The sequence below is a fragment of the Phaethon lepturus genome, unplaced genomic scaffold (assembly GCF_000687285.1).
Source record: "Phaethon lepturus isolate BGI_N335 unplaced genomic scaffold, ASM68728v1 scaffold9762, whole genome shotgun sequence".
NCBI lineage: Eukaryota > Metazoa > Chordata > Aves > Phaethontiformes > Phaethontidae > Phaethon > Phaethon lepturus.
Genome location: NW_010522656.1, coordinates 23,098 through 38,075, shown reverse-complemented (window position 1 = coordinate 38,075; position 14,978 = coordinate 23,098). Strand labels below are relative to the sequence as shown.

General features: G+C 37.3%; 1 protein-coding gene across 1 annotated transcript in view; it reads right to left on the bottom strand.

Moving 5' to 3' along the window:
• Positions 1–14,579, bottom strand: part of GPC5 (glypican 5) — a gene marked incomplete at its 3' end in the record, with an annotated part of 34,170 nt that extends 19,591 nt beyond the window's left edge. The window contains exons 1-2 of the mRNA XM_010281882.1: positions 14,549–14,579; positions 10,184–10,878 (exon numbers count right to left, since the gene is read on the bottom strand). Of these exons, the coding sequence (XP_010280184.1) occupies positions 10,184–10,878; positions 14,549–14,579 (726 nt within the window). The remainder of the gene's footprint in view (positions 1–10,183; positions 10,879–14,548) is intronic.
• Positions 14,580–14,978: the final 399 nt, after the last annotated feature.

Here is a 14,978-nt window from a genome sequence, read left to right as displayed (position 1 = left end):
TCCTTCTTCTTACCCTTTTTGAAGGTAGGGGTGACATTTGCTTTCTTCCAGTCTTCAGGAACCTCTCCTAGTTGCCAGTTGGCAGTGCACCTCATAATGACATCAGCACTTGTGGGTGCTACTTGTCAGGCCCCATTATGTCCAATTTGTTTAAGTGCTCTAAGGTTAGTGCCCTAACCTTGTTCTCCACTGAGGATCAGTCTTCATTGATCCAGACCTTCCCCCTGATCTCCGGGTCCTTGAATTTCTGAAGGCCAGTCTTACCAGTAAAGGCTGAGCTGAAGGTGGCATTGAATACCTCAGCCTTTTCTGTGTCCTGTGCCAGCAGTTCCCCTGCTCCATTCAGAAGCAGGCACACATTTTCCCTTGTCTTACTTTTGCTATCTATGTACCGGCAGAGTTCTTTTTTGCTGCCTTTCTCATCACTTGCCAGATTCAACTGCAGGTCAGCCTTGGCTTTTCTAACCCTACCCCTGCTATATTGGACACCAACTCTATACTCCTCTTGGGTCATCTGCGCCTGTTTCCACCTCTTAAACACTCCTTTTTTATAAGTTTAGTCAAGAGCTCTTTGCTTATACCGGGCAGAACTCTTGATGCCTTTGCTTGATTTCCGACTTGTCAGGATAGAGCTTTCTTGAGCTTGGAGAAGGTGATCCTTGAATATCAACCAGCTCTCCTGGATCCCTCTACTCTGCATGGCCATACTCCATGGGATTCCTACAATCAGATCTCTGAAGACATCGAAGTCTGTTTTCCTGAAATCCAGGATTGTGGTCCTCTTTTTTGCACTGCTTTCTCCTCTTAGGACATTGAACTCTTACCATCTCAAGGCTGCTCCTGACTTTCACATCCCTGACATATTCTTCCATGTTTGTAAGTATCAAGTTTGTTTAGGAGTGCCTATTGCGATAGGAAAGAGGTAATGGTTTTAAACTAAAAGAGGGTAGTTTTAGACTAGATAGAAGGAAGAAATTTTTCACAAGGGTGGTGAAACACTGGCACAGGTTGCCCAGAGAGGTGGCAGATGTTTCATCCCTGGAAACATTCCAGGCCAGGTTGGATGGTGTTCTGAGCAACGCGGTCTAGTTGAAGATGTCCCTGCTTATGGCAGGGGGGTTGGACTAGATGACCTGTAAAGGTCCCTTCCAACCCAAACCATCCTATGATTCTACGTATCAGGTCCAGCGGAGCACCTTTCCTTGTTAGCACCTATGCCAGGAAGTTGCCTCCAATGCACTCCAGAAATCTCCTAGATTGCTCGTTCACTGCTATGTTGTCCTTCTAGCAGATATCAGGGTGGTTATAATTCCCCCATCATGTGTGTCACTTCCAAATCAACATTTGAAGCAAGAAAAGATTGACAGGCAGCACACTTATCTTGACTACTATCAGCAGGATCAAGTGTCCTTTATCCACAAGTCCTCTCATGTTTTCCCCCTATTTTTAAAGAAAGTCTTCCCATAGGAGACTCCATCCATTCCCTCCAGCTGAGATTTTTCACCCTCTTTACCCATTGAAAAATTAAATTATGTCCTTGCCCCCCCCATCACCATAAAAATGAAGGCTTTTGACAACCAGAAAACATAATGACACTGGCTGCATCAGTCTGGCAGTGCCCTGAAAAATGCTCTGGAAAGTGTTAATGACCTCTTCAGTGGCTACAGCATTCTGAACACTTGTTTCCAGCAAGGAGAGAAAGAATGTGAAAACAGCCCAGGCAGAATGAATAAGAAAGGGTGAACAGCAACAGGCTCAACAAGGACATTTGTCCCTTGCAGTCCTAAGAGCTCCTGTAGCAGAGCCCTGGAAGCAGCAGCACAAAGCTAATCAAGAGCAGATATGCTGGATGACAAGAGAACAGCATCACACACTTTGCCATGGAAACAAGGCACGAAAACAACCAGAAAGTTGTTTCCTTTTAAAAAGGATACAGCACAGGTAGAGAGACAGATCAAAAGCCAAGTGAAGAAGTAGTTTGTATTACATATAATCTCAAAAGTGAGAGGAATAGCCAAAGAAGAAGATGCAACACATCTGAGCTACTGTATCTTTCAGATCACATGTGGTCTCTTCCCATGGAGATTGTGGTCTGTCCTTGGTGAGGGCTCTTCTCTGAAAATCAGAAGTGTCTACATCATCCCCCCATGTAAGCAGTACGATTCTGGTGCTGGGTACCCTGCTGACCTCCTGCTACCAATTGCCCGGCCTTCCTGCCCTCCCCTACGCTGACAGAGACTTCTTGACAGTGACGGATTCTCCCTAGTTGATGACAATGACGTGCTTAAAAACAGCTACAACTTAGCCCACCTGCAATGTGCACTGCACTCTTGATAAGCTACGGGTTGCTGTTGACAGTGAAACCTGGCAGTGCTGCCGCTCCTGTGCTGCTGTTGTAACCTAAGTCTGTAAAGAGGAGAGAGTTGATGGAGTCTGTGGGACCTGCACATCTTACCCAGGACCCCAATCCACTTCCCTCACTCTTACTCACACTCCTTTTCTCCCCATCCTTCTGCATCTTACTTCAGAGATAATCCTCCTTTCGCAGTGAGAAACTGCAAGCCAGTAATCCACCATACACACTGCACGGGCATACATATGTACTTACATATACACGGAGTGGTTTGGCTGTTTGATGCCAAAAGTAAGGGCACTGTTAATCATCCTGTCTCCCTGCTGCTCTCCTGACTGCTAGTGGCAACAGGACCAAAGTTTGGGAAGGAGCTAGCAGAGCTAGGTCAGCTGTCCGTACTGGGACGCACAAGACCCTGCGTGCAGCACTGCCAGTGCTTCTCTTTTCTGCTGCGGCCAAGTGCCCCTGGAGCCTTGAAAGTTGTCCCTACCCTCAAGCTGCTTTTCTTTTGCTGCAGCATTGGAGAACTCCCTCAGAATGACGCTATCTGCATGTCTCTGCGTTGTACAAATGTTGGAAAAAGTTGTCTACACAGCAGCAGATAAATCACAGGCAAATGCAGTCAGGTATTTGGAAGAGCCAGCTAGATATTTGTCTAAATTCACCTATTTCCAATCAGATAAAGTATATCTAGGATATTTGCAATAGAGAAATTTACGGCGCAGTTTAAATATAAACAATACAGATAATAAACCAAAGCAGTCATAAATTATACAATGCTGTGTAATCTGCTTAATTTGTAAAATAATAAGTGATTAGGTTATTCTAGAACAATTACTAGTTTTACTCTAGTATATACAGTAAATTAGGCTTTGAAATTGTTTTCACATAATTAATTCTTCTTATGTGTAGAACTTTTGTTGCTTTTTAACCAGGGTTTTGATTTTCAGTTGATGCCATTTCATAAAAGCATTTAAAACCGAACCGAACCAAATAGAATAGAATAGAATAGAATAGAATAGAATAGAATAGAATAGAATAGAATAGAATAGAATAGAATAGAATATTTCAGTTGGAAGGGACCTACAATGATCATCTAGTCCAATTGCCTGACCACTTCAGGGCTGAAGAAAACTTAAAGCGTGTTGTTAAGAGCATTGTCAAATGCTTCTTAAACACTGACAGGCTTCGGATGTCAACCACGTCTCTAGGAAGTTAGTTCCAGTGTTTGACCACACGGTCAGTAAAGAAGTGTTTCCTAATATCAAGGCTGAACCTCCCCATTTGTGAAATATTGTTTTAATATTTATTTAAAAAATAACAAAATATTGAATGCAACACTTCCAAATGGTACATTTCTTATCTCATTTTAAGTTAAAGACATGAGAAAATTAAGATGGCAAGCGTAAACGTACATTATTTCTTTTTTAAAGTTTAAAAATCCAAAAGTAGGAATCATGTGAATAATGCTAAGACTATAAAGGAAGAAAACAAAATCTAAAGAAGAAAAATTAAGGTTAAAGCCCTTACCCATTTTGCTAAAGGATATACAGTATTCCTCAAGATCAAAGAATGATGAAAGGTTCCTCCACTAATGAGGCAAAAAAGATAAGCTAGGGGTAAAATAGTCACTAATTTTGATAATGAATGTGTCCCTTCTGTGTACATACTGCTGGGTGCACTGAAACACATGGAAATAACATTAGAAGACATTCATATGACATTGCTGTTCAGACAGACCAAATTGTTTTAGGAGAAATGTTTCTTATTTTCCCTCTTTACTTGCTTTTCCTGAATTTTCAATTTTAATGGAAATGCTTATTTTTTTCTTTAATTCTTCTGTTTTCCTCAGATTTTATTAGATGGATAACTTGTAAGTTTTTCAAGCAAAATCAGGAGTGGACATTATAAATAATGCTTGGAATTACAGCCTAATATTTCCCTTACAGAAAAATAGTTTAATCATATCTCTGATTGTTATCAAGTCAATAACAATTTTTTGTTAACATTGTACAGTGTATTTTTATATGCATGTAGAATAGAGATGGAAGTCCATTTCAGATGTGCTGAGTATCACTCCTTGTGATAGCTACAACTTTAAGTGATGGATTTTAGATCTCTATCATGACCTGATTTATATAAAAGGTTTATAATAAGCATTTTCTAGCATTAAAATTTTTGTAAAATAATGACAAAATTAATTATTTTTTAATATAAGTTCAAAGAGTTTGTGAACTCACTTCATGTGATTGACTAATGCACCCTAAGAAAGCAATCAAAATGCAGTAGCTATGAAGTAGTAGGCATAAAGCTGTTGTATTTCTCTCTTGCATCTCTTTAAGTGTCTTAACTTTTAAAGCTATGAAAGTTACCAAATATCCAGGCACAGCACTTCCTGCAATTAGAAATGCTGTTAATCTGGTCTTTTGTTGACAATCAAGCTTACTCCCTTCCAAAAATAAAAACTGCAATTATACTATAGTTTGCAGGTGTATGCTTTGTATGTATTAGGGATTATCAGAAGATGTTTTTCATCACCTTCTTTCCATTCTTTTTTTAAATCTAAAAAAATTAATTGTTTTAGGGCACTTCTACAGCACTTCATTTTCTGGAATGGCATGGAATAAGGTTGTGTGACTTTTTGCTAGAGAGACCCAAATAAAAAGTAGATACATAAAACAGATCTTAGAAGGAACAGGAAAAAACTCACAAATATTCTATTTATAATGTTTGTGAATATGTCTCTTCATGGGAATATTATATTTAAAACATCACTATATTACAGCAGTTCTGACTGTTTAAATGTTTATAGCTAGTCATTTAAATAAAAAAAATAAGAAAATAAAGCTCTAAATACAGTCTATTAAATTCTTCTTCCTGCTAGCATTCTACAAGAAAGATCTTGCTTTTTTTCTAATATTAACAGATTTAAAAAAGACCAGGACAAGACTCTTTTAGTACAATATAATTATGCATATTTTGTAGAAGACATGTAACTTAGATCTTCTTTCAGGATTAGATGAAGACCACTGAAAGGACTTAAGAACTTCCAGAAATTTGACATTTTCATTATCTCCAACTGTTTGGAAAACTGATTCAGTGAAAGTCATCATCAGTTAGAACATAGTGAATCCTATTCCAAAATTTTGTAGGCTTATATTAAATACAAAAATATGTACAAGAATTTTACCAAACCTATAGTACAAATTCCTCACTTCCAAAATTAGGAAACGCCAGAATTTGCATGATTTTAATTTTTTCTGTTGTGTTTCTTATTCCCACATTTTTATATGCATATATAGCTTTTAATATCATGGACACATACTTCATTTTCCTCCAGATCCCCGAATCATCAGTGCCCAGAATACACAATGAACAACTAATCAGTATTCCTTTTCATCTCTTTGATTCAATATTAATACCAAACACCATTGATCTTTTAGGAATCAAGAACAATAGTTTAATGTAAAGTTTGGGGGAAAGATTTAATTATAAAGCCTTGTGACTTTTCTCTTTCTCTTCCCTCCTGTTCCTATCCCCTTTTCCTTCAGCTCTTGCGTTGGACCCATTTCACTTTCTCTCAGGTCTTGTTTGTTCCACTCTGATGGACCTCTCAGGTGCTGCGTTATCCAACGTGTGACAGCACAAGTCTTCACACACCAAAACAAAACCACGGCTAAGAAAGACTCTCTCTTACAGGCAGCTTCCTCAACCAGCTTGACCTATAGCTGCTGAGGCAGTGTGCACACAGAGAAAGGGATGGAAACACACAGCGGAGGACAGTGCCACAGCAGGACTTGGGCAACTCAGGGTGAGACTGGCTTAAGATGCCGTTGAAACACACTGTGAGTGACACAGGCACTTGCCCTTCCATGGCATGGCGCTGTGCCACTACCCCATGCATAAAGGGAACAGAAACACATTCTTACGCTGAGGACAGTACGCCCCATCCACACCAGCACTTTGTAAATCTTGCTCAGATCTCTCTTTGTCCTTCTGTCTTAACATTGACAGCGGCTAGCATAAGGGTATGGAGGTAACAGGAAACCATTTATTAGAACTTGTAAACAAGTTTCCGTAGGTTGCTTGTTTGTTTGTTTTTCCTTAAATAAGTCTTAAATGTGTTACAAAATACTTGTACATCCATTAGCCTGCACAGTTGCCCTTGGTGGGGATTTCCCTGGCTGTATGCAAGCTCAGAGACAGGCACGTGGCAACTCAGGCTGAGCACAAAGCAGCACAGGATGAATCTGTAAGGTCCTTCGAAGCAATAAGCAGCATCTTTCCCCATTATCCAGTTCTTAAGAACTACATATCATCTTTTTCAGATTATCTTATGAATGAATACTGTTCTTGTTTTGTGTGATGCAGCTCTCTTAAGCCTCCATTAAATCTTCATGAGCATACATACAGAATTCTGCTAAAAAATTTCTGCTCCAACTCCTACAGCTAAAAAGCACAGAGTCCAGTATGAGCATAAATAGTACATAAATGGACATACATAGACTATAGGAACACAGAACAGAACTGTCATTAAATATATGTCAATATAGATATGTGAACATATATAAATAAGTATGTGAATAGTTGCACAACCCACACATCTCCACTAGATTCTGCAGAATAGCATAGAATAATGTCCAGGTATAGAGATGATGAACAGGTGCCACACCTATTTGTCAGTCAGTGGAGCTGTGGGAGGCAGCAATTAAAGGTTCTGAATTCAAAACAGGAAGAACAAAAGGAAAAAGAAATTCCAGCTGGAGACAGCATGGCACTGGTCTGCTGACCCAAGCAGAAAAGGGGACAAGTTGTAAATTACTGGAAAAAAGAGTTTTGTAAAAGGAAGCCACAGTGTATAGGCATTAGTGCTCTTTCCACATCACACAGAGCTTAAAGTATGAATATACATTGTATTTAACTATAGTTATCCATGCAACTTGTTAGAAAAAATCCTTTACATATGGTTATTTACACAAACATACAGATGATTAGATAAAGAGCTGTATAAATAGATGTATCACTAAGCAAGATACTCTGTTGATCCTCATATTAACCTTTGCATATGTATATATCATACTTCCAAACATTTAAAGATTTTTCTTTCTATTTCTGCTTCTCTAAAACTCATAAAAGTACTTACTGTGATGAAATTCACTTTTAAAACTGCCAAGACTGCTGCATGCCTAAGCAAGCCATTATTTGCTACCTCATAATCATCTTTTCTACGTCTATTAGAATCACTGATGCATTAATTGCTTATCAAAATTTGAAACAGTTCATGAGTCATTCTGAAGATAAAATAAATAAATATTAATGAGCCAATTTCAACAGAATTCAAGTCCTCTGTCTCTTAAAGCTGAAAGACTGTATTTATTTCATGTCAGAATTAGGTCTTGATACCTAATATATGGGCAAATACGAAATATACTTAAGCCATACTCAGCAAATCAGAACTGACTGACTAGATGACCATGTTTCAAGGGATCAACGCATCATACTCTTATTTGACAAAATTAAAGATCAAAGACAGAAAGGACTGGTCAATTATAACATAGAGATTAAGTGAAAGATAAGTCTAAATGCATAGGTCTGATGCAGATTGAGTGAAAAATTAAACATTTAGTTTTTAAAGTTTGGAAGTGATTCTTTATAAGATCTTAACACAACAGAAGTAAACACTTGATCTTCAAACAGACACAATGGCACAAAATATCATTACATAAGGAATATTAGTATTCTTTACATCATATGAGGGAATGGGCGAAAGAAGGCATAGAGTTTTCAGGAATATCAAAATAAAGCATTTTGGTTTGGATCAGTCTGAAATTTTCATTACGCCAAAACACTGGGTAGAGGGCACTTCACCCATTTAATTTTTTACTAAAATTGAGTGATACATACTATTTTGGAGAGTAAAAACTTTCATTCTGAAAACATGAGTGTGCTGAGAGATTTTTAAGTCTGGGCCAATGACGGCTCACTGCTGAAAATCCAAGTCTAAAACTTTTCAAACTAAATGACCCAGGATGAAACAGGAAACAAAATTCCTTTCCTTGAGCCTTTACTTTCTTATTCTAGATTGTTCCTGAAAATTGTAGGCAAAAAAGATCCCCCCAAAAATCTGAGGAGGAACAGGGAATATCCCTAAAAGTCAACTGTAGCTCTGAAACATATTAGGAATTAGACAGACACCAGTGAGCCACTTTTGAGCCAAAATGTTTGTGAAAAAACCTTTTAAAAAATCACAGTTTTTCTCAAGGAAGTTCAGCAGCAGGAGATTCTGGCTGATGTAGCTGACTGGTATAAAGCAGATAAAATGGGAAATTCATAGAAATGGGGAATTTCCCTGTTACTCACAGACCACAAGCAGGACGAAGAACCCATTTTAAGAGACTGTAGGTCTTAGTTAGAAATGAAGAATCCTCTATTTATTATATTAGGTCAAGTTGTTTACTGTCAGAGATCATATCAGCTGCTTAGCAGAAGATGCTGCTTCACCTTCAGCTAGTCACGTAAAGAGGCAGGCTGTGGTAGTCCTAGAAGTATCACTGCACCTCAGCTGATGCCACACCACCCTGATACCCAGACACCCTGTTTAGACCCATCTATGCTGTAAAACTAAAGACATGTCCTCAGACCAAGATCTCCAATCCAGTACTAAACACAGAATACGTCACTGTCAGTGAAGTCTACATGTAAGAATACAGAGAAAAATACAATTACAGAATGTGCTGTGGATTAAATATAACAGATGAAGAATTAAAATTTTGCTACTTACATAGCCTTCATAAATTTGCAGATATACGTTCTTTCTAATGTGTAGCTAAATAACATGTATTTACCCAAACAGTATCTTAAAATTCTTCACTTCATGCATTCACAGATAACATAGCTCTCACATAATTTGCTTTTTCTTTTCAGTGGATGTAAGGAAGAATGTAGTTCATGTTACAAATGAACTGTGCTACTTTATCTGAAACCTCAAAATTATGTAAATAACATATGCGAAGTCATAGCTTCCTTAAGACAGGCCACTGGTATCTAAAAGGATTGTTTAAATTTATTGTTATGTGCATACAAGAGAACAATGAAGCGATTAAACTGTTTTCTTATGTTCATGAAAAACATTTTTTGTGCTCCTAGAAATTATTCTCAGTATGTCATATAACAAGTTTACAATCTGCAAACAAATATTATTGCTGAGATTTAACACTCATTTATACAAATGTCAGGTTATTATTCTGTTTTTATAAAATATTTGTGGAATTAGCTTTTCACCAGATAATTTACTTTCCTCTCGTTAATATTTTAGGCTTCCAAACTTAATGACACATTCCATTGTTCACCTTTGTTCGGCAGAACTTAACAGATGCAGTTGTAAAGTTAAACCTAGAGCTATTCAGTGCATCTACTGAAAATGTTAACTTCTAAATAAAATACGTGAAGGAATAGAAGTTTACATTGGATTATGCAACAAAAATTTTCACTCAGCACAATTTTGAAAAAAGCTGTGGTTTCATGCGAAATGGGAAAAGATAAATTCCACACAAGAATTCTTTTTGTTTTGAAAAGCCTTTAGTGTAAATGCTGCCAAAATGTTGAACCTCCACTTGATGTTAAACTTGTAAACAGAATATGGGAAATAAGCAGGCCATGTGCATGATTGTAAGAAAAATTGGCAGTGCTGGAAAAATGCGTTGTCAAATAAAGCTGAACTCAGATATAGATGTGATTATCACTGTAGAAATGGCCAAACTAGTCACAGTTATCAGTGTTACATTTTTTAGTGTCACGTTGCACCAAATGTGAATAAAACCAGCTTCTTACCTGCTCAGATAATTCTGGCCCATTGATACGAGCCTGTATGAGAGCGTCATTAACAAGTGAGTGAAAGTTTAGAAGCACTTGCTCAATGTCATATGTTCCACTCATTGCACTTGAGAGCTCCTCCAGGGACTGAATATATCCCCGCCAATGAAGATCAACTTCTGCCATGTTAGCTAAGCAGCCTCGGATGACGTTGAGGCAGTAGCCCATACAGGGCTTACTTAAAGTCAGCCCTTGGCAATGGGGACAGTACTGCATTCTCAGCAAAGCTCTGCTGCAGTCTTTAGAGAAATGCAGATGATCTGTTGTATTGATCACTTCAATCCCCAAATTCAGAGCCTGCAAGAAAGTCCGGCTGGATAACAGTGATCTTCCCATTTGTCCTACGGCCTTTTTGGGAATGTTACCAAAGGGTCTGATGTCCCTTCTCAGCATTCGGAGGCACTCCGCATATTCAAGTGAAATGTCAGTCAGACCACGGTTAATCACATGGTTGTAGACTACTGGGAACAGGGTGTCAAAAAACCTGTCGACAAATTCCTCTGTGCTAACGTCTGTGCCAAACAGGAAGAGTCCAACATCTGTGAAAAACTCCTGAACATGTGTAGTAGCCTCAGCAGCCATGTTTCTATATCTGTTGCAGAAAAGTGTGCTTGTGTAATTCTCAGCCAGTCTGATAAGCATTTCAAAGGTTTCTGTAAGAAAAAAAAATCATTATTTTAAAATTTTAAAAAATAAGAAATTAGAGTAAGAACTTAAAACAATTACATCAGGGCATCTTACGTTTATCCCAAATGCATTTTTGCATTAGAATTTATGAAGAGACAAACTTCTCACAAATCGTGACAACTGTCTTTTGTACATAGGCAAACACCTTACAAGTAATGTTGCAACAAAATTAATAATCCATATGTTTTCTCGGCAGGATATATTAAACAGTATAAAAAAATATAAAAGGAAACCAACTAAAGCTGAGTTATTAAGTTAGAAAATACAACAAAGCCCTACTGTACCTGTCTATGTATATACATACATTGGCGCTCTCAACTCATGACTCATTCTGCAAGTTGCAATAGAAAGTTAAATGCTCTCAGTCACTCCACTTCAAGTGATTCCTCTTACCATCCTAAACGGGTAGGCAAAAGTAACTTTGAACAATTTGAACAACTCTTCCATTCCATTAAAACTTAACTTTTGAAAGACCAAACAGTTTTGTCTTGTCTTCCAAAGGAAGGAGATGTACCAAACACACATGAAAACGTGCTTTTAAACAATGTTGTTTGGTCTGGAAATTGCTATGGTCAAGCAAAGTGCTGCAACATGCAGATTTGCTCTCCTCGGGCACTGTGATGGATACACCCTCTCTCAGCCTCAAGATCTGCATAACCACTAAAGCCTGAATGGATAAACGTACATTTCATTTCATGTGTTAGGTGGCAATCCTTAAGTACACTGAGTAGTTTTTAATAAAACAGTTGAAGTATCCTGGAGAAGTATTCTCTCCTGACTTGATCTATGATTTGCAGATAAGGACAAATGCTGGTTTTCAAAACAGAAGAAGAATGTTCGCACTGAAGAATTTCCTAGCTCTGCCTGAGAAACTTGCAATTCAGGGAAAGCAAAGGAGCAATATAGAGATCAACTGGAAACTTACCTTAAGGTTGAGAATAAAAATACATAGAAACTCATATTACAAGTATTAACCCATTTTATCCACTGGATGGCTATGACTCAGTAACTTACTTTTATTCATTCAAGCTTTACGAGTTTTCATGCATTTATTTTTTCACATTTATTTTTAATGGGACCCTATAGAAATAAAGTGAGGAAAAGCATGAAGTACAGTTAATATTGTCCAAACAGTGATGTTAAAAACAGGCAGAATCAGTTAGTGTCAAACTATGTCAGGCAATTACTGAAGCAATCTCAAGTCTGATGTTAAGAAGGACTTAACAGACTGAAAGGAATAGTAGAAAATTCAGAACAATTTTAATATAAAAACCAAGACTGGCTATCACATCTTTAATATATATCTATGTGTAAGAATAAATGCCTTATATTCTGATAAAAAGCTTGTTCACATCAGCAAAATGATTCTCACTGACCTCAGTGGGTTTCAAATTGCACGTTTTGTAGAATGATCACAGAAAATTCATTAAACTAATCTGCTTATACTTTCTATGCATTCTTTGTTTTCTCCAATAAAAATGAGATACATGCTTATAAATCAGTCATTACCTCCACTCCTCTGCTATCTATTATATATTAACCCTTAGTTTCGTATTTCATTTAAGACTGACTTTCCTACCTCTCTCTTTTCCATTCCTCTAACACTCATGTAAGAAAAGAAGCGTTGAATTCCCATAGTAAGGAGTAGGAAAGTGCACTCCATTTGTCTTTTTTTTTCATTACTATGGCACATATATAAGTGCATCTCTCCTAAAGTGAATTTCACTATAATGAAATACATGTCAAATATCATAGTAATTCAGCAAAGTGTTTGATTTGTTTCAAAAATCAGGCTCCTAAAGTCAGGACCCTGCATGGAGCTAGGCTCCCACCAAGTGGAGACCTATTCAATACAGCAAAGCCTCTTCAGTTTATCCCATGAGTTGACATGCAGAAGTGCCAGCTGAGTAACTCTGGAGACCACAGGTGGCTGCATCACCACCGGCTCTGTGACTTTTCTGAACCTCAGCACCTCATGCCAAATTGTACCTGAGAAACTTGTACGGCATCCCATGTTTGTAGATCTGCACATGTGTATGAGAGACTCATGTCCTACTGGAGTAGCAGATGAAACACAACAGATAGGGCACATCAGCTTGATCAAGATGCCCACTATAAGGCGACTGAGCCAGGGATGAGATCTCCAGCAGTTTGGACACCTAGCTCACATGGAGGCACATATGCATGGACATGCTAAATTGCAGCTCTAAATATCCTACTGTACATTATGTCTCATTTTTATTGGAAGGAACAAGGAATGCAAAGAAAGTACCATAGAGTCTTTATTTAGTTGCTTAAGAGTGTTTGAAACCATTTTCAATGGTAGATGACGTTTATCTGCCTGTCCAGAAGGGCACGGGTGTCCTGCAATTCCTGTGTCACATCTGCAAGGTTTGTGTGTATGTTTTGCATTTAAAATGGTACTAGATGGCTGTGTCTAGACAACTGAACTAAATTCTAGATACTCAGCTATCACTGACTCAAGAACCCTTCATATAAAAGCTTGGAGCAGCCAGAATAATAAAGGCAAAAATTTAAGTCAGATTGATTCTTGGTTTAGATGACTTAAAATAATAAAGTGCAAAGAACATCAAAGTCCCCTGGGAAAATGGCTTTTTTTGTAACTGTAAATTCAGTCACAAATTTTGCCAATGCTTCATCTGAAATTTGTTAAAGCAGGTAATGTTAGTAAAATAATGATGTTATAATAATCTTTTTAGAATGACATGAATAAGGTTTTTATGACCCTTCTCAGCTTTTTATTATTACTTTTTCCTAGATGAAAACCATAAAGTATGTGATCTAAAATGTGTGTTACAATACATGGCTGCAGTATCCTACTATTCAGAGCACAAATATTAGATGAAATAATAAACCATGCTGCACATGATTAATCAATCGATTTTACAATGTGGTCTAAACAATAACAAACTTTCAATATTGAACTGCATTGCTAGCGCACCAGCAATCCACAGATGAATGAGTACAATAATCAACTCCATGATTTATTGAGTATTTGTGCTTTTCTAAACAGCATAGGATAATACTTGCAACTTGTGCTTACGATTCTGCATCATGCTGTTTGTCAGTTTAGGATTTAGTACAAAATTAGTTAATCAGGTTTATTCTACTGGCATATTTCCTACTTTATAATCACCAAAGCTATTCCAGAGATTTGTTTTATTCTCAGCTTGAAGAATGACAGACAGCAAAGCAGACCTATGTTTACTTTCAATATTGAACAGCTCCTGTGAACACCTTATGATGGCAGTCTATGTAATTTACAACACTTTCAGAGACTTCAATGACAAATCAAATTCAATACTGCAAGCCTATCATAGATTTAACAATGTGTTTCTCTATCTTTTAAGTCTATGGACCCAGACTAACATCATCAGTCTTAATTATTCAGCCACATAAAAGAAGTGGAGTGTTTTCAATCACTGTAAATCCAATATATATAAAAAACATTTAAAATATAACTAAGATGAGCCAGACAAGCTCTTTTTATTGTTATTCAATTATTTTTGATCTGCAGGCTTAATGCCTCTTATCTCCATCCTTTATGAGATCTTCATAGTAACCGCTATACAATATCCTACAGATACCTTCTGCAGCACTACTGTGAATAATTACCCATTACACACTCATTTACCATGGGTGACATGTCGACTTCATTTTTCTTTGGCTACACTTAAAATTATGATTTGTACATTCCTAAGTCAAAAATCAGGGCTGTCAATATATTAGCCCATTAATTTTTTGAAAGAACAGAAATATCTCTCTTCCTGGTTTTGCTAAGAAGGAACAAAACAGAAGGCTAGGGAAAAAATGTAGATGAGCAATTTTTTGGTTTATGTATTGCATTTATTCAACTGATTCTTCAGTACATATATACATTTTTTGTGGATAACAGTATATTTAACAAAGTGATCACAAAGTGATGCAAAATAACTATCAGGTCATTGCTTTAAAAGACTTGCAATCTTTCATTCACTTCCTTTAACCTGAGAGCCATAGGTAGTCCTAAATTATAAAGATATGACAATATAGTAATCAGTCCAGT